Raw genomic sequence first — 27,531 nt, forward strand, 5'->3', positions numbered from 1 at the left:
TTCGGCCATAGTGCTAAAGGTTGCAAGGCTTTTCCCATTACCTCTCATTCTATCCAAATTTGGAGGAAAAATGATACTCATCCTTCTTCTCAAACTCTTACAACAGAGGATAATAAGGACACTACGGTTACAAAGTCTACTTCTATCAACTTAGAGGAAACTCATGTTAATGAAGTTTTTTCAAGTGATCCACTTGTTTCTGTCTCCCGTTCCTCTGAAAATTTCACTGCTACTCAGGATATTCCATATTCTCAGGGAAACTCACGTTCCTCCCCCCTGCAATTGATACTTCTGCTTCCAAAGCTGTGTTTGATCCAATTATTCCAGCTCTCTAAAGTCCTACTGATAGTTCTCTTCCTGTCGCTCCTTCACCTTCCAAAAAAGGAAAAGGCAGGCCACCTAATACCAAAGCCTCCAAATCTCTTGCAGCCTCTTCTAATAGGTTCGAGATCCTCACATCGTTCGAAAAAGTTTCTGATCAGCAATGTAAGCAAACTAGGAAAGCAGCTTCTGGAGTTGCAGTTCTGATCAAAGAACTCAAATCTAAAAAGAAGTCTAATCTTGATAAGTCCAAAAGTTTCGTTGGAAGTAAAGGAGGGAACAAATTCCCTCTCCCCAATCCTAATGATTATCTCCTTTTGGAATATTAGAGGTTTGAACAATCCTCTAAAACAAGGTAAGGTCCTTAGAAGGGTTATCCTTAATAAAGTGGACATTTTCTGTTTGCTGGAAACCCGAGTTAAGGTTGATAATTCTGCTGACATCTTAGCCTCCACCTTTGTGAATTGGAATAGCTACTCCAACTATGAATAAGCTGTTAATGGTAGGATCTGGCTACTGTGTAGGAAAGATCTTAACATTTCTATATGCCATGTCTCTGATCAAAGCATCACCGTCAAATGCTTGTTCAATAACAGTCCTTTCTTAATTACTGCTATTTATGGCTGTAATGATGGTATTTCGAGAAGAAATCTTTGGTAGAATCTTCGAAACATTCATTATTCTTATTGCAATATTCCATGGATCCTGGGAGGAGATTTCAATGTCACTCTTTTCCCTCACGAATCTTCTTCTCACGAGCAATTAGGAATGGTTACATCTTCGGAGATGACTGAATTCCAAGAAATCTATCATGATCTTCAACTCCAAGACCATCAATTTTTCGGTCCTACTTACTCTTGGAGTAACAAGCAAAAGGAGAATTTTCTTGCTCGTAAACTTGATAGATTCCTCATCAACCCTTTATGGTCTGAAGTTTTTCCCCTCTCGTTTGTGGAATTCTTGGCTCTTGGACCTTCTGACCATTGTATGGCTTTGGTTTCTCTTCACAGAGAGGTTCATGCTAACAAACCAAAGCCTTTTAAATTCTTTAACTGCTGGACTCTTCATCACAATTTCCTTAATATTGTTAGTCATTCTTAGTCCATTCATATCCAAGGAAATCTGATGAAGAAGCTTTTTCTCAAGCTTAAACGCCTTAAAGCCACTCTCAAAACTCTCAACAATGACTATTATAGTGACTTATCTTCTCGGGTTTGTCTTAAGAGAGTGGAGTTTGAGAATCAACAAATTCTCACTTTAAGAGGAGTTGAGCTTATCGATAAGGAGATTGAATTGCAAAATGAACTCAACTCCTTAGAGGAAGCAGAGGAAATGTTCCTAAAGCAAAAAGCAAAAATTCACTGGCTTAAGGAGGGAGATAAATGCACCAGATTTTTTCACTCTGTAATTGCAAACAAGAGGAAAAAAGACACCATTCGAGTATTGGTTGATGAACACGGAAGAAGGCTAGAGACTTTTGATGAAATGTCTACTGAAGTAGTTAATTTTTACAAAAGACTCCTTGGCTCCACTGACCCTAATGTCAAAGAATGCCCTATCAGTCTTCTTAGAGACCTCATGCTTCCAATTCCCAATTCTGAAGACTATGATGGCCTCACAAAGAAAGTCACTTATGAGGAGATAAAGGAGGCAATTTTCAACCAAGGTAACGATAAGGCTCCCGGCCCTGATGGTTACACTTCTCTTTTCTTCAAAAAAGCTTGGCCGGTTGTAGGAAATGATGTGATTGGAGCTATTAAATTTTTCTTCCGTGAAGCTTACATTTACCCAACTTTTAATGCCACTACTATTGTCCTGGTTCCTATGATTCTTAATCCCAATAAATTTTCAGACTTTCGTTCTATTTCATGCTGCTCAGTTATTTATAAGGTCATCACTAAGCTCATTGTTAATAGGTTGACCCACCTGCTTCCAAATATCATTTCCTCTAATCAATATGCTTTTGTTCAAGGAAGGAGTATCATTGACAACACTCTTCTTGCCCAAGAAATTGTGAAAGGTTATGGGAGGAATTCTATTTCACCTAGATGTGCTCTCAAAATAGATCTTCAAAAAGCATTTGATTCTATTCATTGGAGCTTCATCCCTTCCATTCTTAAGGCTCTGGATTTTCCAATCATTCTCATTCAGTGGATTGAGGCTTGCTACTCTGCTGCCACTTATTCTATTGCTTTAAATGGTAGCCTGACTGGATATTTTAAGGGTGCCAAGGGTCTTAGACAAGGTGACCCTCTTTCCCCTATTTTGTTCGTTATGGTGATGAATATCCTCTCTAAATTACTCAATAATGTTACTGTTAAGAGGATCTTTAGATTCCACCTTAAATGCAAGCAAATTGGTCTTACTCACTTAATCTTTGCTGATGATTTGCTAATTTTCTGTAAAGGCAATCTTGATTCAGTCATGGGAGTCATCACTGTTCTTGACTACTTCTATGAAATTTCTGACCTCAAACTCAATGTTGCTAAATGTAAAATCTTTACTGCTGGCATTCTGGTTCATTCTCTTAACAATATTATTAATTTTTCTGGATTTAAGCATGGAACACTCCCGGTTAGGTACCTGGGGATACCTCTGGTCACTAGGAAACTAAATGTTAAGCACTGTCAGCCTATCATTGATAAGATCAAGCTCAAACTCCACCAATGGTCCAGGCTGAAGCTGAGTTATGCTGCTAGACTCGAGCTAATTAAAACTGCCCTTTTTAGTGTTGCTAACTACTGGTGCAGGCAGCTGATTCTGCCTCAATCTGTTATTAACAAAATTGAACAAATCTGTTCGAGATACTTCTGGAAAGGTTCTGACATTCCAGCAGCGGGAGCAAGAGTTAAATGGGACATAATTTGTAAACCTAAATCTGAAGGAGGTCTTGGCCTTAAAGACATCAAGTCGTGGAACAAATCTTGCATGCTGATTCTTATAAAGAGACTACTTGCAGGGGAAGGTTCACTTTGGGTAGCATGGATTCACATATATTTAATCAAGAATCATGATTTTTGGGTTATGAAAGTCCCACTGAATACTAGATGGCTCCTAAAGAAAATCATGAATCTCCGTACAATCGCTCGACCTATCCTTGATTCTGGAGCTATGTCTACTAAGCAAATATGGGATAATATTAGACTGACAAACAACAAAGTTCCAGAGCAACATCTTATTTGGTTTTCGTTTCACGTTCCAAAGCACAGTTTAATCTCTTGGTTGGTTATTCTGGACCGCCTACCTACAAAGGATAGGTTACAACAATTTGGAATTGTTGTCAACGATCAATGCATTCTCTGTTCTGCTGCAAAGGAATCCAAACCACCTTTTTGCAGAATATAATTTTACTACTACTATATGGAAATCACTACTTCTGCTTGCAGGCATTCAAAAACCTCTTCTTAATTGGTTTGATCTGCTTTGTTGGGCTATTAAGACATGGAAAGAGAAGTCTTTGATTATTAGTATCTTGAAGCTTTCTTGGTGCTCACTTAACTACACCATTTGGAAAGAAAGGAACCGACGTATTTTTAGACAAACCAACAGATCGGAAAACCAGATTCTTGATACAATCAAACAGATTGTAGGAATTCAGCTTAGTAATAGGAATGTTAACATATTAGATAGAACCAATCTTTCTCTTTGTAACTTATGGGGGATAGATTGAGTTTTGTTGTATCTATGATCCCCTTCATTTGTTTTTGTTGAATGTTTTGTAGCTGTTTTCTGCTATTCTTTGGGTAATAAAATTCTAATTATCCAAAAAAAAATTCTAATTATGAACTTTTTTGTAAATCTAAAATAGTTTAAGGATAAATTTGTAATTTAACATTCGTAAAATTTTTATTATTCAATAACATAAGAAGGATATTTTTGAAGAAAAAAATTAAGAGTATTTTAGTTCAAAACACCGGTAATTCAACAATATCTAAGGGAATGAATAATTAAATTCCCAGTAATATACCCTCAAAATATCACTCATAAGAATAATAGATTATCCGAAAATAAAATTACTGACCAACCAAACGAAAAAATAACATTCCATTCTTCCAGTAATCTCATATTACTGGAACTAAACACCCCCTAAATATATCATGACTCTGGATTTGTGGAACGCCCTGAACTAAAAAAAACATGTTAGAATTATGCAAGTTTATTTTGTAAGTAATTATTCATATACACAGATATTGCCTTGGAGATTAGAGTTAAAAGTCAAATTGTTTATGATTCCTCTTGTATTATTCTATTTTCAATATTTGTACAAATTTACCTCTTCTTCCTATGATTTTTTGAAAGAATTTTTCACATAAACTTTTGACGTCTGTCTTCAATATTTGTCGCTATTTTTTATCAAGTACCATAACCACTAATGATAGAATAGATCAAGCATACAATATCCAAAATGGGAAGCAAAACTATACAATAAAAGGACTAAATATGCAAAGCGTAGACACTAAAACACAATGCAGAAAATAACAGCAAATCCGGCAGATTATACCCTACGAGTGTCCATCTAAGACCAAAGGCAACCTCCTCAAGGTTTCCAGGGTTGCTGATAATGATCGTCTCTCCTATTGTTCCTGAAAGCGCAGCAGCCAACGGAGTAGACGACGATTAGGAAGATGAGGAACACGATGTTTACAACCGCCACCTTCTTCCAAGAACTCCTTAGGCCGTCGATGAATCCGGCCTTGCATGACTGACAGTTGAAGCAGAGAGTATCCATGTTGTTATCCCACAGGTTGCAGTCGGGGTTGACCGATACGGCAGCCCCTCTCGTCCAGTTAGTCGGTCCGACATAGTTGAATTGACAGTCGTTTGATGGCTTACAGCAACCAGACTACAATTACATAAAAAAACACGAGCATTACATCCACAAGAACAATCCATGGGGAATGGATGCAAAAATTTATACGAATTGGAAATTAAAAAGTTATATTAGAATTTGAAGGTTACGAATTTAGATTATCAAAAGAAAAATTTAAAGAAAATGTTTAAAACAATTTAAAATTTCCAAAAATTCGATTAATCTCAACATCCTTCTGTCCATCTAGAATGTTATGTTAGGAACAAACTTTTAAAGGGAAGAACTTATAAATAATTTAAGGATTTGGGAAAAGTTGGGAAACTTTTTTCTTCCAAAAGAGATTTTAAAGGAAAATAATTAACTGAGAAAAAGTATTTGATTCCACCAGACTGCTTTATGCATGAAGCTTCAGATAATTCAAAACTACACACTAACTTTCTGCTTTTTTTAATCAACTTTTGCAATAATTCGAACCCCCCATCTCCAAAATTCCACGAAACTGGAAATGAGATATATGGATAAAATCAACATGAAAAAATAAAACAAAATCCCAGAAAGCATACCTGAACGGAGGACAAGTGCTGATGGTAGAACTCCGTGACCGGAACATTGAGATACTTATTGTGGAAATCAGTACAAACTTTACTATCGGCCAAACAGCTCTTGATCTTATTCCAGTTCTTCCCATCACTAACTCTCTTCTGCAACCAGTTTGAGTAATCCCCAAGTCGGTATTCCTTATACCCTTTCCCAGACAAAGTTTCTCCGGCCCCTTTATTCGTCACCACGAAAGCAAAGACGGTGAAGACGACGCCGAGCACGATGAGGAGGAACATGACGACTAGGTAAAGCCAGAGCAGCCAAGTGACGCGGCAACACGCGCCGATCATTCCCGCGAGTGAGACGACCATGAGGAAGACTCCGATAACGATGAAGGACGGTCTAGAAACTGTTCGCATTCCGTCACGCCCTCTCGACTGAGCCAGATGCCGGCGCCGAGGATGGGGATGGAGAGGAGGAACGTAATGAAGTTAAGGATTCCAAGAAGGTTGTTACTGAGGCGGAAGGCCATGGTTTGAAGCTATGGGTTGGTTCTTTGATTCTTGTTTGGACGATGAGAGAAGATGAAAAGTGAAGTTGGAGATAAGGTTGAAATGGAGAATGGAGAAGTTGTAGTGATGAAGGGAAGAAAGCTCTCTCCAATAATGAATGTGTGGAGGTCACTGTGAAGTTAATATCACTATAAAGCGTTGTACACGTTTTCCTTACCGGCGCGTCCAATTCATAGTAATATCCAATTTTAACTTCAATATACACATTAAATCCTTCAAAACATCAAAATGTTTTATTTTTAATCACATAGTTTTAGTTTACATATTATTTTGATTTATGCAGATCATTCTCATTCTTTCAACCATTGTTGTTGGTTAGTGATCGTTGATCATTGTTTTTCATTCATAACAACCATTGTTGATTTATGCACATGATTTAGTGACATTTGAGTAGTTTATATTATTTAAATGTGAATTATTAAATTATTAATATTTAAGTAATTATAATATAATATTTATTCAGTTGATTAATTAATAATATATAAGGATCTTATAGAATTGGAGGCGTGTCTTAAAAACTTGATTATAATGAGGAGTTGAAGGTAAGAAAATGGAAATGTTAAAATGAGAATTGATCGCGTTAAAGCTAAGCCAGCATTATTTTCATGATAACAACCGAGCAGGGTAAGCACCAAGTCAAAATAGCAATACGCGGCCAAATCCACGCGGCTTTGCTGACGCCGCTGCTGTTTCATCAACTCACCTTCACTTGACACGCGTTTTCATCCTAAAAAGCAATGTTTGTGATTTTCATATCATAAATTTATTCTCGAAACTACTGATTATTAGTGGATTTTACGTTATGAGATATTAAGTTTTAATTGAATTTTGATAGTATATCTTTTATAAAAGTGGTTAGTTTTATTAAAACAAAATATATTTAAATTATAATGAAAATTTATAATTATAATTGTAAATTAAATACAAAATAAGAATTTTATTATGATCAATAATACTAGAAACTAATGACTTAAGATTATACAAAGATCTGATCTAACCAAATAAACTCGAATAAAAAATAAATACGAACAGATCTGACCACATAGACAAACAAATCACAGAAGCAATCAAGCTATTAAACCAGAGTAAAACAATGTAAAAAATATCAACGAACGCAAGTTACGTATCCTAATCAAATTTGAGAGTTCAAAGCAGAAAAGATAACATAATAACAAATAAATGTCATCCTGAATAACCGTGACGATATCAAATTCAATCCTAAAAAAAATAAACTTATATTTATTATCCGATTATTAAGACTTTTTGAATAAATAAAAAATAAATCAGATACTTGAATTTTCAGATTGAACCATCGAATAAACTGATATTTATTACCCGATCGAATTTTTTTCACACCCATACAGAGACTGTAAATCTTATGAATGCACCTCGTAAACAAAGTGACATAATGTCTGCATATTGGACTAACAATAACATCCAATATGTAATCAATTAATCTCCATTTCTGGAGTATCCATGAAAAAATAAACTGAAAGAACAAAACAAAAATGAAAGATTTCAATTAATCTACCTTGCTAAGCTACCTTGTTGCTTCTTCACAAGGCCAGAATTGCATAATCTATGTATTAGACAACAACAAATGATCATCTCGGGTTTTAAATCTCTAAAGCGTTTGTGTCCAACAAGATAACAGCTTCTTCAATCATCTTCTTCTCGCATAAAGCATCGATGAAAAAGTTCAAAGTTTCCACAATCAGGAAGTAAACCTTCATCCAACATCTCACTAAACATAGCTTGTTGTTTCTGCACATTTTAACTGAATTGCACCAATCCACTTATTAAACAACTATAGGCGACAATTTCAAGTTCTATGTATCTCTGAATCATTAGTTCAGACACGGTAACGGCTTCTTTTGCTCTCTTTCACTTGTACAAAGCATTGATCAAAGAAATGCAAGTTACAACATTAGAATGGACACCTTCATTGAACACTTATGTAGTGCAGGCTTGCTGCTTCTGCATGTCCATTCTAATGTAGTAAGTAATCAATTCTCTATCAATGGCTTTATGCAAGGAAAAAAAGGGACCAAAGAGGCAATTACCATATTAGACCTAAAATCAGACATTGTCACCTACAGTTGTTTAATACATGGGCTGTGCAATTCACTCACCAAACTTGCAAAAGGCATGATGATTAGCAAAGTGACAAATCAGGCTTTGTGCCTCTTTGGGTGTTTGAATCCACTAGAAATATTGCTTCTTGGATCTTCACATCCTGGAAAAGAGGGCACTTAAAGAATTTCCCTTGATGTCGGTTAATAATCGTTTTGCTTCTTCCCACTGGCTAAAGAACTAAAAGTAAAGTTTGGCTCAAATCTCAAACATATCTTGAAAGATAATCAAAGCCTTACTATGAGTTTTTGTTTAACGAATCCACCAATATTGCATCATAGCATGTCAAACCAGGTTTAAGGTTCCACTTGGGACAGATGTACGCATGATTTTATATCAATGATATGAACTTATAGAGGATATATGAGAGGTTTTAATGCAAAATTATAAAATTTCAGAGATACAAAATTAAATTAAAAATATAAATAAATATCTAAACTATGCGATAATCTAAAATATTTGGTGGTCATGGCCAGAAGCGTGCAAAAAACCTCAATCCGATCAATTTGATACATCAATTGATTTGATCTGAAAATTCCAATATCCAATCCGTTTTTTTTTTATTTTTGAATTATTCATATTAAATAACCGAAAAAAGGGTAATTGGATCCTATATAGATCACCTAAATTTCAATTTCGGATCTCAAAATCTGATAAAAATTAGACTTTTAGGGGTTGTTTGATTCAAGTATTGTAGAATTCTCATGGGGTGGGAATCCTACATTCTCATGGGGTGGGAATCATACATTCTCATGTTTGATTGGTCTGGAATCTCATTCCTGGTAATGTTTATTACCAATAGTAGATTTTTTAGAGTATATTACTAGGAATGTCTTTACTTCCTTTTCCTTAGGTATTGTAACATTACCGGCATTTTGAACTAAAATGCCCTTAAATTTTTATTTTTTTTCAAAAATATCCTTCTTCTGTCATTGAATAATAAAAATTCTACGAAAGTTAAATTATAAATTTATCCTTAAATTATTTTAAATTTACAAAATAAATCTATAATTAAAATTTTATATGAAGTTCAGAGTTAAAATTTTTTTACCCTTTCATTAAACATTTTTTATATTTTTAATTTTGTAAAAAAAATTATATAAATATTATGAATTTAATTTTTTTAAAAAAATATACAAATATTTTACAATTTGTAATATTATACAAATATATAATAAGGACAATTTGGTCAAATATACATTTCAATAATCTTTTATTCTTTTAACCAAACACGGTAATTTTATATTCCTGCTAAACCAACCAAACACAAAACAACATTCCCAGTAATCCTATTCACTGATAATCTTTTATTTTCACTGATAATCTTTTATTCTCACTGGTAATCTTACATTCCGTGAACCAAACACACCCTTAGAATTCAAATATCCTTTAGCCAAAAAAGTGAATAATCTACTAACTCCTTAAGGCTCTAGTCCAATAAAAATTAAAATATTTAATTTCTTATTATGTGTTAATAATTAGATCGGATATCTAATTTTTTCTGATCAAATCCATATATTAATTTTAGTGATGTAAATTTTTTGAAATCTTAAATTTTGGATCGAACAATATCCGATATTGGAAAATACACACCGACAGCACCCAAAACCCATTCGATCTATCTCTAGATCCACCTAATCCTGGACTTGAAAAATAACCCATCATCTGTTTTCACGTTGAAACGAATGTATAGTGTTTCGTCTTGGAGACTGCGATGATTGAAAGCCCAAATTGCAGGCAAGGATCTCACAGAAACCATGGAATATTAGGAGAAAAAAAAACACAGCTTTTTCAAGCTCAAGGGATCTAAAATTACACCTATTTCTGTCCAACATCGGGAGATGCGTAGGTTTAGAGATACACATACAAATATTCTCATCAAAAGCAGTACAATGACAAAAAAGGAAACACAATGGGCAGATGAGGAAAAGAAAAGAAGAGACTTACCAGGGAAAGGTAGAATAAGATGAGAAGAAGCTTAGGTTATCCTTTCCATCTTACTCCATGGAATATTGTGTATTTTTACTGCCAACATAAGCTTAGGGTTGGGCCTTCATGCTCCAAGCCTCTTTTTTAATTTCTCTTTAGCATCAAACTTCAAGCCCATAGCAACTTAATTAAGAGTTCAAATTAATTTTGATTCATAATTAAATACAACTAATTGTGATAAAATTATTTTTTATAATTAAATATTTTTTAAAATAATTTAATTCTACTTCTATTAAAATCATATCACTTTTATCGTATTAGCTACTATTTGGTATCAACTCTATAAAATAAAAAATGGTGTTTATTATTTTAATTATTCACTTAATTATTTAATAATTTAGAATAATTAAATCATTTCCTTTTTATCAAGAAAACTCAAATAAATAAATAAATAAATAAATTCCATGATATGTTTCTCACCCTTAATTATCCATCCTTTCTTGATTTGACGTGCATGTCGTTTTAGAGTTATAATAAGCTAACAGAGACATATATAATATGAACTAAAATGATATGGAATTAAATTTTAGCTCTTCATCTATAAATTACATAATTATTTAGATAATATAATCATCTGGTTGAAGTATCATGATCGAACTTCTATTTGTATAAAATTATAAAAAATTTAGTTCTTTATTATCCAATAATCTTGTTATAAATATATATTATTCTTATAAAATATTTATGATCTCTAAAGATTTTATCGGTTCACATAATTTGATCATTTTTATCTCAATGTTCCATTAGAATATAAATAGTGAAAATAAATTATATCAACTTATTTCAGATAGTCAAAATAAAGTATATCTCTTATTAGGACTTTCAATGATTATATAATTCTAAATATAAATGATTTATTCGGGATAATTTCATGAACTAAAACAATGTTTGCATGATCACAATAGTTATTTTAGAGAATAATACCGCTTTATTATATATATATATATATATATATATATTACATATGAATAACAGAAAACTACTACTTATTCATCACCACACTTGTTCATGCATGCAAGGTGCTGATCAGTTTCATCCTTTATTATTTGATTCCAATCATTCGTTTTTAGTTGCCATTGCCTCTACCTCGGCCTCGGCCTGACCCAGCTCGAGATCCAGCATATGAACCAGCTTCAGAACCTACACCAGAGCCGGCTCGAGACCCGGCATATGAACCAGCTTCAGAACCTGCATAGGACCCACCAGATGAACTGGATGAAGAGGCTGAACTTGATGAAGAGCTTGAACTTGAACCCCACGATCCCGAACCAGAACCAGAACCAGAACCAGCCCCAGCTCCTGATCCTGAACCACCTCCTCCTCCCAAGCCAATCCCTATCCCAGCTCCAACCCCAAGTCCGATACCTCCAAGGTCCAGTCCAAGGTCTTTTCTCGCAACCCGGCTCTCAGATACACAAGCTGACATGGCAACAAGCAGAGCAATCATAAGAGCTGTAAACCTGAAAGAAGACATCGTCAATGGAACAACTCACAAAGTGAAGATGCTTCCTTGGAAAAGAAGTTAAATTGAGTACAGTTTTACTCGGTATGAACTCAGAAATCAAGGGGTGAATCAGGAGAGAAAATGTTGAAGCTATTTATAGCGGCTGAGCATTGAAATATTGGTGGCAAGTAAGGGTGTGAATATGAAACGTGTTAAAGCAATTGAGGTTGAAGGAGATAGAAGTGGAAATGATGATGTGGTTTCTCCGAGCAAACCTTGTGGCTAAGAAAGCTGCCAAATTACATGGGATCTTTAGCTCTTAAACTCCTTCATGACAACTGTCTAAAACCTGCCGACCCATTAGACCATATAGTGGATCCAGCATCCATCAGTGCGGGCTTTGTTTATTGGTGATCAAAGATAATTTGAATAATTATACAACTTAAATAACGTTTAAAATTCGTACGAACCAAACGACCTTAATAATTAAGAAAATTATTAATATATTTTAAGATTTTGAGTATTGTGTATGCAGGAAGATTAGGGTTCATTGTAAACATTGTAACCATAAATAAATTTATTGTTTTACACACTTTTGAGAAAATTGATATGGTATCATTATGAATTGTTTTATTTAAAGGTTAAACTACACTACTTACTAAATTTATAGATGAGATTATTGTATGTTAAAAAATATGTTGGAAAAATAACAATTAATTGAATAAAATTGATGTTATTTATAATAAGTCACATCACTTAGTGAATGGACTTATTAATAATACGTCATATCACTTGGTGAATAGACTTAATTTTTTATTTAAAATTGCATCTATTCAATCATACTTATTCAATAATTCTCTTCATCAAAAGGTTTTACACGTTCAACCCATTTTATCTCCTGTATATATAGAGACATAATTAAGTTACAATTTAGAACTTTGGAAAAGGAAAACACTTAGAAAATTCCTTTCAAATTCGTTCTTTCCAGTTATAGATAAATGTAAAATTGTAATCGATTGATAACTACTGTTGTGCTTAATGTTGTACTTTTCTTGAGCTAAGTGTAACGAGTTTGACATTGGAGGAGTTGTGGAGAAAATTTATATTTAGGAGGAATAACTGATTAAGTAATCAGCAAGATACTTGTATTTGAAACTTTAACTGTTGGCTTTGTCTGGGATGCTGTTCATAGATGTGTGTCAGAACATTAACCGACTATAAATTTGATTTAGATTTTCATTTCATTTCAGTGGCACCACTCTCAAGGCAGGTTTGTGATGGTGTAGGATGCCATAAAAATTTCTCTCTTTGTATGATATGTTTTGACGATTGTTGAGACAAAATGAGCATTTTCCATAGTTTTTCTCCAGCAATTGGTATTACTTCATACTGGATTTATCCTATAGTCTTCTTTTCAGGAAAAATCTAACTTTTATGATCTTATGTTTCCTTTCATTTATAGTTGTGTTTATTTTTACTGTTAGTCGCATGATAAAATCCCCTTTAAGGTCATTATCAAACGATTTTCCTCGTATCTTCAAGAAATTGTCATTGGGCTTAAAAATGTGTGTAGAAAGGTAATAGGTCAATGCCTGTTTCATGTTACTCCTAAGATTTGAGGTGTTAATGGCAGTTTTTCTACATTCTGAGGTGGTTTTGTAATTTACCCCTTTGGCTTCAATTGTTACGACCAGGTTTAGTTTTTCATTTTACTAGAGTATTGCAGCCACTAATCAATCCACATATGATAGAAGAAAAGGGTAGTTATTGAAAAATTGCTGTAATTAGAGAAATCAAGTTAATATTATTGATATGGTATCTTTTGAAAAAATTATCTTCAGTAATGATGCATGTATATGACTCCACCTGGTGAGAACCATAGTTTATTTCTGTTTTAATGATGCTTTGTATTATTTTTCTAAACAACCAACATTTGAAATTCTGTGTTTATCATGTTGTAAATTGCACATGGAAAGGATATATTTTCCTTGCCAAATTGTTCTTTATTTGAATTAATCTGTTGAACGGAGCTTAGTTAAATTGTTTTTCTAGATGTATTATTGAGTTAAATTCATCCAATAATAGTTAAAGAAGACACAAAAAGGAAAAAAAAGAGAATACAATTTTGTTGTAGTTTTTCTTTCATTGGGTGTAGTTTGAACGATATTCTTCCTTCTGCAACCTGTATTGGGGCTTCTCTATATACAATTTGGTTGTAGTTTGGGGTACTGATAGTTGATGCTTCAAAAATTTGTTGTGGTAGCAGGGTATTTTCTTTACTAGATTATCATATACGTGGTCTTCATTTCTGTGACTGAGGTTTTACTATTTACGTGTGACATAGTCTTAGTGGATTCTTGGACAGATGGATTCTAGAAAAATCAGATCAGCGTATGAGGGACGTTCCATCCAGGCTCCAGGTGCAATTCGACATGGTTCACTTGCTGGCTCAGGTCCTCCTGCTCGCGGGGCTTTGGAGCCACTTCCTCGACCTGAGCTTTTAGAGAACAAGATTGCTTCTCAGGCTGCAGAACTTGAGCAACTTGCTGTAGACAATCACAGATTGGTAGCTCGCCATGTCGCCTTGAAGGAGGACCTTGTGGCTGTTCGGCATGAAGCGCAGAAACTCAAGGAACACATAAGAAGCATTCAGAATGAGAGTGATATTCAGATCAGGGTTCTATAGGAAAAGATTGCAAAAATGGAAGCAGATATTCGGGTTGGTGAGAGTGTGAAAATGGAGTTGCAACAGGCACTCTTCGAGGCACAAAGTTTAGTCAAAGCCAGACAAGTGTTAATCATCCAAATTCAACAAGCCTCTCAGGAGTTGGCGAAAACTCGGGATGATGTTAAGTCTCTTCCAGAGTTACAGGATGAACTTGAAGGTTTGAGGAAAGATAACCAGAGATTACGGTGAGTCAAACAAATCATTTTGTTTCTTGGTGTCTGAAACCAAGTTTTCATCACTGAATTTTTTGTTGCAATATTTGCTGTTATTGTGGTCAAATGTGTCATCATTAATCTAATGGTGTTCGTTATGAAATAATACCACAGGACTAAGCACTGCATTTGATTATTCAAATTCATGTAGGAACCCATTTCTTGTAAATATGATTTATTTTCTCTATCTGAATGTTAAACTGCACTTGTTAATAAATTGCTTGCTTAAACATGCTTTTTTTGTTATTATTTCCCCATGCTGCAGCTTTAATGTGGAATGCTGTTTAAGTAATCAATGGATGGAGGTGGTTCTAATGTGGTTGGGAAGGAACCAAATTTTTATATTGATTAATGATTACCACAAATTTATTCGGAACTCGGACTCATAAGTCATGCAAATATTCAAGTGAGCAAAATAAAAATGTTGCTTACTTCAAGATCTCTCTGTTTTAATTTTTAATTTGTGGTATTTTCTACCATGTAGTTCCTAAGAAGTTGGCTCTGATTATATTTTGATCTCTTTTATACGTAGTGTTACATTTCAATATGAAAAAAGGTCAAACATAGAGCAGGTGGAGCAAATGCAAGCTATGGAGAAGAATCTGATCGGGATGGCAAAAGAAGTTGAAAAGTTACGTGCTGTAGTCTCAAGTGCTGAGAAGACTGTGCCCGGTAACTTTCCTTTCCTGTATAGATGGTACATGGCACTCTGGTTTTATTTTTCTCTCTTCGTTTCCCTCTTCTAACACTTGCACTGATGTTGTATTGTGTAGCACCAATAGGAGTGATACCATATGCGGGTGGTTACATGAATCCCGATCCTTCATATGTACTGCCTTTTCAAGGTAGCACCACCTATTTTGATGGCTACGGTCGGCCTGTAATGCAGATGGGTCCTGGCGTAGCAGAGGGCATGATCCCATATGGTAGTAGTACCAATGTTCCGGCTGCTACTGCTGCAACTAGTGGTCAAGCTGTCAACTAGTGATCAGAGGTAAACAAGAAGAAGTTGCCTTGAAAGCTGTTACGTATGATGCCCATAATCAATCTTGCATCGACCCAGTATGGGAGACGGTGAATTAATTAGGTTACACTGGATTGTTAGGTTTACACCGTTAAATTGTTGTCAGCAGTTGATAAAGCACTGCAGATCCAATATGGTCATTCCATATTACCCTCAAATTAGGGTCTTGTACCCATTGCACTATAAACTGTGTAAGGCTTTTAGAGTAGGAGAAAGGTGAAGAAAACCCTAGGTCTTTCCTTGTGTCTAAAGCAATCAGAAGAGGACATGCATGGTATTATTATCATTAGCATTATTAATTTGAGTGCTTTGTTAATGAGTTATTTCCCAACTTTTGCTCCTTTGCATATTGCAAATTTGATCTTGCTAGGATACCTTACCATCTCTTCTTGCATCCAATTTGAAGTGACCTTTTGCTGGTCAGGTGTTTGGTTTTATGTTCTGAAACCATTTAATCTATTTCACTTTCTCCTCTAGTGTATCTCGACTATCCGTTTTAAGAAAAGATTAATCTTGTCGAGATATGACCATGTGGATGGCAACGTTTCGAAGAAGAAATTCTTGTAACAATAATAGGGAAAATGGGGAAGCTTTGTACAAGAAAATGATGGCTACAACATAACATTATTAGGAGTGTAGGCAGCTAAAAATCACCAAATAATGTCCTAACCATGGAGGAGAAGAAAACGGTAATGGAAAACGGAAAATGTATAAGCCCTTCAGCTTTGCTCTAAGATATATAGAGCTCCCACATTGTTACCAGAAATAGACACAATGAGAACTGATAAGTAGTAAAGACATGCAAACCAGAAACACTCCAAGTTTCAACCATTGCTCTGCAAAGCTTTCATATAACCTTGTCGACAGGCTAAGCAATCGTAGCATAAGCCGTCCTTGTGTTCTTCCATACATTACAATCGGGATTGGATTCGTTTTCTGTCTTATCTTTCTTTCCCAATAGGTAGCATTCACGTACTGCAACGGGCACTCTGCAGGTGGTCTGCAACATCCAGACTAATGCACAAATCAAGTATAACCAGGATCAGAATTTATCACCAAAACAAAGATATATCAACGATATACGTAAAATGATGATGGATACCTCTACGGCTGATAATTTCTTCATACTGAAATCATGATTTGAGCTCCATGATGTAAGGCTAAATCATGGCAAATGCCGGCGTCATAAATGCATCTTTTGATGTTGCTCCAAAGGTTGTCGTCATGAGTTTTCATCTCGAACCACAGCGGTGTAGCGGGGATCCTTCTGTTTTCCATGCTGTCAGCCCCGAGGAATGCGAGACCGACGGTGAACATCACCGTCAAGGGTACCATAACCAACACAATCCCCACCATCTTTAGCCGATCTCTTAAGAAGAGAGTGGCATTGCAGACGAAGAAGACACAGATCAAGCCGACACTGATCCCGGTCTGCAACTTTGGCAACTTGAACAGCGATTCACAATCGTAACTCTTCATGTATAGCAGCCAGATGACGGACGAAAGGACCGGAAGTGAGAAAACAAACGAAACAACGGATAACAAACCCGAAATGCGTTTCGTTTGAAAGAATTTCCCTGGAATAACACTTTTCTTCGGGCATTCAGCTGGTTTAGGTTCGTTCTTGACAACCACCACAGCATCAGCAGGGTTCTCTTCAGCTATTGGCACTTCCACTACTTCTTGTGTGTTCCCTTCAGCTTTATCATCTGCCATTGTATTAATGAAGAACAAGATCCTTGCAAGAAGTTTTTTCCCCCCAAAAAAAGAAAAAAATATTGATAAATGTTTGATGTTTCACAGTAATACTTTTATTGCATGTAAAGAAACCTAAATTAACATCAAGACAGACAAGCCAAGCCAAATTGTATGGTTTTGTAATACAGTAACATTTTGTAGGGGATATATATAGTCTCATGTTTTTACCAAGTCTTTATCTTTAAGCCACTTATCGCACGGATATAGTTGGAGAGATATTAGGGAAAAGCTAAAGAATCTGTTTACCTTGAAAATTTACCACTTTTATTTACATATTACGTGTAACAATGTGTGAACTTTGATGTTCAAGATCTCTAACAACATTTCACCTAGGTAAAATATATGTATAGTTGGCAAATTCTATTAAAATAAGTTTGAATTTGAAAATTTTGATTTTATCTAAAATCAAAAAAGTTTTAACTCGAAGAAACTCGTAAATGAAAAAAAAAAGTTTTGAATACTGTTATTGTATGACGGCGACACCCGCAATGACTTAAGTAACATATGTTGTGTCCGCAATAACGATAAATATAACGAAACCGAAAATACGACCGTACATTTCACTGCATGCTTTCTGTAAGTTTTCAAAAGCAAGCCACTACCGAAAACAACCCTTGAAACACTTCTAATAAATAGTATTTCAGCTTTGGTTGCATGAATGATACTACAATCTAAACCCATATGATATTACGGAAAAAGAAGTTGAATTCCTTCACAATTCTATCACAACAATGTGATACTAATAAATGAATCAAATATCAAAACTTCAAAAAGGATTCAAATTACATGAGAAAAAGCCCTCAGTTTTAAGAGTATTAATGGACCAAGTGTAAGATAAACTTTAAACATAAACTAATGTCCTTGCCATGAAGCCAAGAAAATCTCATTCCAGTGAAGCTCATAATTTCTTTAGAAATAGTAAGGGTTTAAGAAAATTTAAGAACCCAAAAACTGAATGAATATGGTACTGAGAGAGAAAGTGGAGAAGGAGAAGAAATAGAGAGTGGAGGAAATAGAGAGATATAGGAAGAGGGAAACAGAGCTGAGGGAATGACAAATTTTGTTTGTTTGTTTGATAAATACTTGAAGCATCACATATAAATAAAATAAGATGTTTATATTAGAATGGTTGAGATCGATATTTATAATGAAAGCGAAAATAATAAGTCCTAATCACGAATAATCTCTGTGTGAACTGATTTTACAGTACAATTATCTTCGGATACGCACTCAATTTCTTTGTATTAGATAAGTCTTCAATAGGATTGTAATACTTAATTTTCGTCCGGCCTACTCTTAACAAGTCCCAAGTATTTTCATTGAAGCAAATTTTGAAGCACGATACATCAGTTGACTTTCAACAAATTTTTGGACAAGATTCAAACATTTTTAGGGCATGATATTTTCTTGAAACTAAATCGGGTTTCAATTGGTTTTTCAACGTATTTTGAAACGCCTTAATCGAACATCGAAAACTCAAGATATGCTTATTTTAGCGAAGACAACGAGTGCATAAAAAATTGTACGCGGGACCAATACGGACATTTTAATTTATCACAAATTTTTAATTATTTTTGACTATTTATAATTAAATCCAACTTTATACGTTCCATAGTTTATTTGGGGTAATTAGGGATTCAATCAGAATTGGGAATTGAAAGCTACAAAATGGGCAAAGCTGATACAATGGATCAGGTCTCAACCATGGAACAGGCCTCGGATGAAGTGGACCCAGGAGCAGCATCCAATCCCAAACACGGAGAAACCCACCTGGAGGTGCAAGTTGATATCATCCACCCAGCCCACCTACCTTCATCATCCGCTTACCGTTAGAGTACATTTGTAAATCTAAAATAGTTTAAAGATAAATTTATAATTTAATCTTCGTAGAATTTTTATTATCCAATGACAGAATAATGATATTTTCAAAGAAAAAAAAATTTAAGGGCATTTTAGTCCAAAATGCCGGTAATCCAACAATACCTAAGGAAAGGGGTAATGACATTCCCGATAATATACCCAAAAAAATCCACTATTAGTAATATAAAATTACCGGAAATGATATTCCCGGCCAATTTAACGGGGAAATGTGGATTCCATTCCCATAGGAATATCACATTCCCCCAACCAAACACACCCTTAGAGTTGTTAATATAATAATACTATATTTTACAACTATAATTTACTCAGAGGGTACCATGAAAATATATAATACATGTACCGAATCTTATCGTTTTCCATGTTGAATGAATTGAAGTTTTCTTCTTCTCTAATCCTATTTTCTATCTTTTTCCTAAATTCCCTATTCTATTCTCACGCAATCTTCCCAAATCATACTAGCAGAAAAGTTTTGAAGAGAAAATTTAAATGTTTTTTAACCCACTTGATTCACTACATAAATCTACTCCATTCGAAATCTAAATCCGTCACGAATGATAGTTGTCGTCCGAAAGTAGAAACATATACGCGTGTTTATAGTATCCAAATCCAAATTGGTTATGTAAGATCGTTATACGGTAAGGAATCCTTGATATGATTGATATCTCTGACGTAACCTCTTGCCATCATGGCGTCGGATGCGCATGCTCTTATATGTCTTCTTCTACAATCAATCCTTTTTGAGTGTAACTAAAGAAAGAGCTATATCTCTACACCTTTTTATCTTGTCTTCTTCAACTCACCTTATTGCCCCAAACAAAAGCATATGGTGAGCTACCTAGCTGCTAAAAAAAGCAATAGCCAAATAATTGAAGCAGGTACCAGAAACATGAATTGCAGTCCACGGTAGATGTTCGTACGTCCACTACCACTATGTTCAGTGGATGTCAAATGGGTCGGTGACCTGCTGGGAAATTACTTACTTTTCTCATCCACCCGACAATTCCTATTGCTATTTCCATTTTCAATATTGTAACAAAATCTTATAATCTGATAATTGTTTATGGTGGAAATGTAACTTTAAAAAGACTTTATCCACCTACACTCGACAACAGTGCACACGTTTATGTTCTATTTTTATTTTATATTTGTCGAAGGCCTTACATCAACAGCTATATAAATTAGGTTACCCGGCCAGTGATGTATCAAACACAGAAAAGAAGAGATTGGAGAGTAACATATTCTTACAAGAAGTTTATATCTAGAGTGACAGAAAATTAAATGGGTGTATTTAAGTCCCTAGCTTTAGTCGCCTTTCTCCTTGCCATGTCGACTATTGTGTCGGAGTGCAGGGTTGCAAGAAAGGAATTGGGTATTGATCTTGGTGGTATAGGATTGGGGATTGGAGCAGGTGTAGGCATTGGTCTCGGAGGTGGTGGCTCAGGGTCTGGAGCCGGGGCTGGTTCCGGTTCCGGTTCCAGTTCAAGTTCTTCATCTTCATCCCATTCAAACTCGGGTTCAGGGTCAGGTGCAGGCTCTGAAGCAGGTTCGTATGCGGGGTCTCATGCAGGGTCTCGAGCAGGGTCAGGGTCAGGGGGACGCCAAGGTGGTTCGGGGTCGGGGTCAGGCCACGGTGGAGGATATGGGGAGGGTTCAGGCAATGGTGAAGGTTACGGCGAGGGACATGGCTATGGAGAGGGTCACGGCAGCGGCGGTGACAACTAAAATCCTTCTTCCCAATCTTGCCTAGCTACTATGTCCAAGTCTCCAAGATATTAAAATGTGAAAACAAATTAATCCATAACTAAATAAAGAAATAAAGTTGCATGTTGGTAGCACAGCGATGCAAATAGGATGTATTTACCCCATGTAATGCGTCGAGTATCAAATGTTCAGATATAATTTCCTATAAATAAATGCCAGTCACCAATGTTTGATGAGTCCTCTGCTGTTGCACGTCTTTATCAAGTACAGAATATAAATTTATCACCTCAAAAATTATCCGCAGTACCTTATTTCATAAAAACTTTTCTTATTTTAGTTTTTGCTAAAGGACCTCTTCTTTGTTTGATAGTACTACTTTGGTTTAAATTTTGCAAATGCTTCATCAAACACCCTATATTCGATTTATAATACGATAAGTTTAAGATGTCATATTGAATCGTCGAAGTAATTATAAAATTCAATTATTTTATTTTCCAATATAAACTCAAGTCATAATATAAAATATCAAAATAGTTATAAACATATATACAAAATCGAAACTTCATGACAATTTGATATAAATCAAAATAATTACAATTTACTAATAGATTTACAGACCAATTACACAATGGTCCTATGAATACATATGCCCTCTAAAGTAAATACTATTGTATTATCGGACAATCCCAACTACTAACCTGCGAATGGAAACATCCGACATTCTTAAAGCCAAAGTCTCGAAATTAAACTCTTTGCTTAGCTTTCACGTAGCTTTTCTTTTCCTTTTGTACTAGATGGATCTCCCACTTCCTACACTAATCAAAGAAATAATTTATCATACAACTAATTTATTCAATTAAACTTTGGGTCAACACTCGACATTGACTCGAAATTCTATATCTTTATAGTACTATTTTAGCTAATTTATCATATGCAAAAGTAATTTATCAGACAGTACTATCATCATGTCTACTATATGTAACATAAATATCAAATATGGAAATTTAGGGTTATAGTAAATTGTAAAAACCCTATTTTCTACATACATATTCCCTATTTTAATGCTTATTTTAGAAGATGCAAAACATGCCAGCCAGTACAACTCCGAGTGAATAAATTCTTAATTAGTTATTCTAAGATTAAAGAAAAGTAGCTCTTAACCCTTGTAAGTGGAACATTGTGCTGTAGCTGTCTAGCTAGTGGTTTTATACTTTTGAATCTTCTTAATTGCTCTTAATTTTACACCATGGAGCAGTTCCATCTTATCTGTCTTAGCAATAATTCATGTTATATATAGTATCTAATTCATCGACATGTTTAAGCAACAAAGTTATTATATATATCCAATATAAAGCTAGCCGTATATATAAGCCAATCGTACTCCACTTTAGTTAGTGTGATATGGTATTCATAACTCGGTATTCAGGGATGAATAGAAAGAGTGTTCAAATATAATCGATTTTTTTTTAAATTTTAAATATTTTTTATACTTTATTTTATTAATATATTTTTTAAAATTTATATATTTTAACGATAAATCTTACGTCAATCTTTAACGATAACGTGTCTCCAACCTTTATGCACTAAACCATGGTAGAATATTTATGTTACTTCAATTTCTTTTCTTTTCTTTTTTCAATTTAACTTTAAGTATGATTTTGAAAAAATAGTTAACTGATCAAAACATAACAAAATAATTGGGTGACTAAATACATAGTTTACCCTAACTATATTAACGGAACATATTAATAAACTATCAACCGTTTGAGGCGAAAATAGAGGACAACCAACCAAGTACCTATTTCCGATTGCTAAGCTAGGCAAATGTAGATATTGGAGTAACTGTTTATTTATCACGCTTCATTAACAATTTATTTAAAGATTTCTAATTATGCATATTATCTCCAAACACACTTTTTCTACCCAAAATTTAATACATGATGAACTCATACATAGAATATGAATTTGCAATGCCAGCGGAGGCGAATTTTGAACTTCCACCGGAACCTGATTACGACCATGGCCCTTACTTCATCTATGAAGGAGATGAATTTGCAGTGCCACCGGAATCCGATTACGACTTAGTCCTTGACTACTATCATGAAGGAGATGAATTTGCGGTGCCACCGGAGGTGGATTACGACTCAGGCCTTGACTACAACCATGAAGAAGATGAATTTGCGGTGCCACCGGAGGTGGATTACGACTTAGGCCTTGACTACAACCATGAAGAAGATGAATTTGCACTCCCACCAGAATCTGATTACGACTTAAGACTTTGAATACAACCATGAAATATTATGAATTTGCAGTGGCGGATATTCACCTTTAATTTTAAAGGGGCAATAAAAGAAACTTCTCAACCTATATCTTTTCAACTAATAAATTCTTGTAAACATGCTTTATTAATATATTCAATTATTCACATGTAATTATATAATTTTATATTATTATGCTGAGGAATAAGTTTGTCTAATCATCCTTTCTAGTTTAGGTGGAGAGCTGCAATAGACGAAGGAACAACTGATTATCGATGTTTTTATATTGAAAATAGTTGATCATGGAGAAAATAATGAAAAATTTGTTTGGATTTTTGTCTCTTTTCCAATCTTGATTGAGGTATTTATAGTGATATTTAGTGCGTATATTAATTATAGAATCATTTTGATTATTTGTAAACTAACAGACTAGATAAATTTGATTGTAAGATATTAAATTATGTACTGGTAAGTTACGTGGATGTATCAAAGGTATTGTATTTATGCTGTAGTGAACTAGTTTGCATATATTCAGATGATGTAAGTTTGTTGGAGGCTCTAATAAGTGGAGGAATATGTTTGGAGACCTTGATTGAAAATTTCAATGAATTAAGTCTGACAGAGACTTGAAAGTTTCAGGAGACCGTCTCCGAAAATATGACATATTCAATTGGGTTTCCTTACCAAAGGGTGATGGATGTATCCTAGAGAGTTCCTCAATTGGTCGTCTTCTGTTATAAAAACAAGTTAATTATTCATGGCAAAGTTGAAGGAATTCTTGTTCTTCATGTTGCATATCTTAGCCATCACCATCGCCGTTGCATGTAGACTTGAACCAAAAGTCACTGTTGAAGAAACAGATATCCCCAGCAGTGCCATCAGTGGTGGATTTTGACATAGATACCATCCACAAGAAACATGAAGATGGATTTGCAGTGACACCGGTGGCGGATTTAGGTGCACCTGACCACGACATAGACTTCGACTACAAGCATCGCGGAGACAAATTTACAGAGCCACTAGAGGCGGATTTTGCACTTCCACCTGAGTTTGATTTCGATGTAGGACCTGACTACGACGGTGAAGGAGATGAATTCGTAGTGCCAACGGAGGCGGATTTTGCTCTTCCACCAGACTCTGACTACTACCGTGAAGTAGAAGAATTTGTAGTGCCAACGGAGGCGGATTTTGCTCTTCCACCAGACTGACTACTACCGTGAAGTAGAAGAATTTGTAGTGCCACTAGAGGCGGATTTCGCACTTCCACCGGACTCTGATTACAACTTAGGCTCTGACTATTACCATGAAGGAGATGAGTTTTCACTTCCACCAGACTCTGACTACGACTTAGGCCCTACCTTCTACCATGAAGGAGATGAATTTGCAGTGCCACCAATGGAGGATATTGACCTTTAATTTTAAAGGGCAATGAGAAAAACTAAATTCTCAAGCTATATCTTTTGAACTAATAAATTCTTGTAAATCGACATGCTTTATCAAGGTAATCACCTGCACATATATAATGTTATATATGTTATCTGATCCGTACCACAAAAGAGTATTTGAACTTCTTTCAAACAAGTTTCTTACAAGAACTAGTGAGCCTCGGTAGCCAACAATCCTAGCGACAAGAGATTCCGGGTTCTCCCATATCCTCCAACCTTGCTTTGCCAAGAGTCTTGACAACTTATTTTTAGCTATGTAGCATGGGTACGGTAATTTAGTGACGTCTCAAGTGCCTGATACGTCTTCAATATAGGTACATGACGAATATTGTTTGAGTATGTACTGAGCATTGGAAAAAGATTGAATTTCATTGATGAATTTAATATTTAAATAAATTAAAATATATTTTTAATTTGAATATTAATAGGATAATTATTTTTTGAATATGTCAAATTAAAAGATATTTGTTACCTATTTAACTTTGAATATTAAAGATAATTATATCCTTTTAAATATTTTAAATTAAAATCATATATATTTAAGTTTAAGTAGTAAAGATGACTTTATCCTTTTAAATATTTCAAATTAAAAGATATTATTATATGTTTAAATAAAAAATAGATGAATAAATATTTTAATGTTTTTAAAATAAAATATATTTAATAAATAAGTGAGTCAGTTAAAGAACTTATAAATGAGTTAACAACTTAATTTGTTCGTGAATATAAACAAACCAAATATATATATATTTATGTTTGTGTTTACTCGTTTATTAAACAAACATAAAAATTTTATTTATACTCATTTATTTAACTCAATAAACGAACGTTATACACATAATACATGAACAATTTATTGAATGTTATGTTCATTTATTCTTTAAAAATATTATACATTAACTTGTCGGTTATTGGTATGATACATTAATATATATAACTTTATTTAGACGTTTTATGTTTTAAATTAGACTCCGTAATTTTAAATTTCTGGGTATGCACATGCGGGAACTCGCCCTCCTTTAGAAACTCCTCTCACCTTCGAATTGTCTTTTTAACTTCTATATAAGGAAGCTGATTACCAGTGAAGAAATACAAAGGAGAAAGAAAGTACTTTGAGAAAAAATGACAACGAAAATGGATCGACGAAAGCCATCAGTTTGTGTTCTTGATGCATCAACCTATGTGGGTTTCTGGATTCTCAAAGGACTATTGTGTAAAGGTTACACAGTTCATGCAGCTCTTCAGATAAAGGGTAACTGTTAATTTACTTTCTCCTTTCTTCTTCTTCTTCTTCTTGTGGTGTTCTTTATTTTAGCTTTTTGGTTTTGTTTCCCTGTTTTTGGGTTGTGACAGGACCTGAGACAGAGATAGAGAAGAAAGTTAAGGAAAAAGAAAGTGTGGAGGATAGATTATCAGTTTTTAGTGTGGATATACTTGATTACCATAGTATTCTTGTTGCTTTGAAGGGTTGCTCTGCTTTGTTCTGTTGTTTAGACAGTCCAGATGGTTATGATGTAAGTGAAGGCCAAAACTGTTCAAAATTCCCAAGCATTTTTCATTAAAAATTTCCTTGGTTCATATGGTGGGAGCAGGATTTGCATGTGGATTTGGAAGTGAGAGGAGCAATCAATGTGGTTGAGGCCTGTGCACAAACAGATGGCATGCAGAAAATTGTGTTCACTTCTTCCTTAACTGCAGCTATTTGGAGAGAAAACATTTGTTCACAGAAAGATGTTGATGAGAGGTCTTGGAGTGATAAAGATTTCTGCCGCAAAATGAAGGTTTTCAGTGTCACATCGCTTTTTTCTCAAAGCACAACTAGTTTTCATTTACTTTTCGTACATCCTACATATGCAGCTGTCCGAACCCCTCTTCTGAGAACAACATTCCCTTTTAATCAAAGAATTTGTGTATGAGACCTAATGAAAATCATCTGCTAACTATAGAATGGTTTGATAGTAAGCCATTGATGTGTTCTTTATGTGCAGTTGTGGTATGGCCTTGCTAAAACGCTCTCCGAGCAGGCGGCTTGGGTCTCTTGCCATGGATCGAATGCTCAACATGGTTTCCGTCAACGCCGGACTAGTTATCGGCCCTGGTGTTGCTCAGCAAAGCCCTTGTTCAACCATGTCCTATCTTAAAGGTATCAAATATGCAAACAATACAATAATATGTTAGTCTGCTATTAGAATCTAAGGCCATGTTTTTATTTCAATCCGAAATAGGAGCTGCTGAAATGTTTGAAAACGGAGTTCTAGCCGTCGTTGACGACAGGTCGATACTTTTGCTTCGATCAAATAGTGAATACTGAGGAAGAAGCCGTTAAACTTGCAGAAAGGCTGAGCCCTTTGTTATGTTTACAAGCCAAGTAAGAATGTGTAGATGATGTATTACTGTGAACAAAAAGAAGAAAAGAAAATGGTGAATTTATGATGCTCTCTTAAATGCAGGTATGAAAGGCAAGGGAGCGAGGTCTATGCTGAGAGGTTGAGAACCAAGAAACTGAATAAACTGGTTGAAGGCGCTGCATAATTGCAACTCCCTGGGTTTCCTTGATCCTCACCAATTGTAGTTTCTTAATGTGTATATTGTTGATACTGAGAAGGATGTGCTGATTTTTCTGTCAGCACAAAGAGGCTATATGCTCAACAGATCAGCTAAATTCTATCCCTCCATCAATGGATGGACCAAGGGAGTACTGTCTGATAATTTTTT

General features: G+C 34.8%; 4 protein-coding genes and 3 pseudogenes across 4 annotated transcripts; 4 read left to right on the top strand and 3 right to left on the bottom strand.

The window, feature by feature from the left end:
• Window positions 1-4,723: 4,723 nt before the first annotated feature.
• On the bottom strand, window positions 4,724-26,110 carry LOC120116487 (annotated as a pseudogene).
• Window positions 11,264-11,917, bottom strand: LOC120116491 (GPI-anchored hemophore cfmA-like). The gene is made up of 2 exons (XM_039136965.1): window positions 11,536-11,917; window positions 11,264-11,475 (listed from the first exon to the last, which is right to left on the bottom strand). Coding segments are annotated over exons 1-2 (306 nt in total). The 5' UTR covers window positions 11,840-11,917; the 3' UTR covers window positions 11,264-11,473.
• On the top strand, window positions 14,133-14,502 carry LOC120116490 (protein FLX-like 4). Its single transcript, XM_039136964.1, has one exon. It carries the CDS (start codon window positions 14,175-14,177, stop codon window positions 14,493-14,495), a length of 321 nt encoding a protein of 106 aa, XP_038992895.1. The 5' UTR covers window positions 14,133-14,174; the 3' UTR covers window positions 14,496-14,502.
• LOC120116576 (protein FLX-like 2) lies at window positions 14,511-15,734 on the top strand. Its single transcript, XM_039137027.1, has 4 exons — window positions 14,511-14,722; window positions 15,015-15,068; window positions 15,282-15,421; window positions 15,523-15,734. The coding sequence occupies exons 1-4, from the start codon at window positions 14,511-14,513 to the stop codon at window positions 15,732-15,734; spliced, it is 618 nt and encodes a 205-aa protein (XP_038992958.1).
• LOC120116485 lies at window positions 16,504-17,500 on the bottom strand (annotated as a pseudogene).
• Window positions 20,614-21,353, top strand: LOC120116489 (putative glycine-rich cell wall structural protein 1). Its single transcript, XM_039136963.1, has one exon. It carries the CDS (start codon window positions 20,691-20,693, stop codon window positions 21,132-21,134), a length of 444 nt encoding a protein of 147 aa, XP_038992894.1. The 5' UTR covers window positions 20,614-20,690; the 3' UTR covers window positions 21,135-21,353.
• Window positions 25,924-27,382, top strand: LOC120116486 (annotated as a pseudogene).
• The last annotated feature ends 149 nt before the right edge of the window (window positions 27,383-27,531 follow it).

This window comes from Hibiscus syriacus, unplaced genomic scaffold, assembly GCF_006381635.1.
Source record: "Hibiscus syriacus cultivar Baekdansim isolate YM2019G1 unplaced genomic scaffold, ASM638163v2 tig00110299_pilon, whole genome shotgun sequence".
In the NCBI taxonomy this organism is placed as follows: Eukaryota; Viridiplantae; Streptophyta; class Magnoliopsida; order Malvales; family Malvaceae; genus Hibiscus; species Hibiscus syriacus.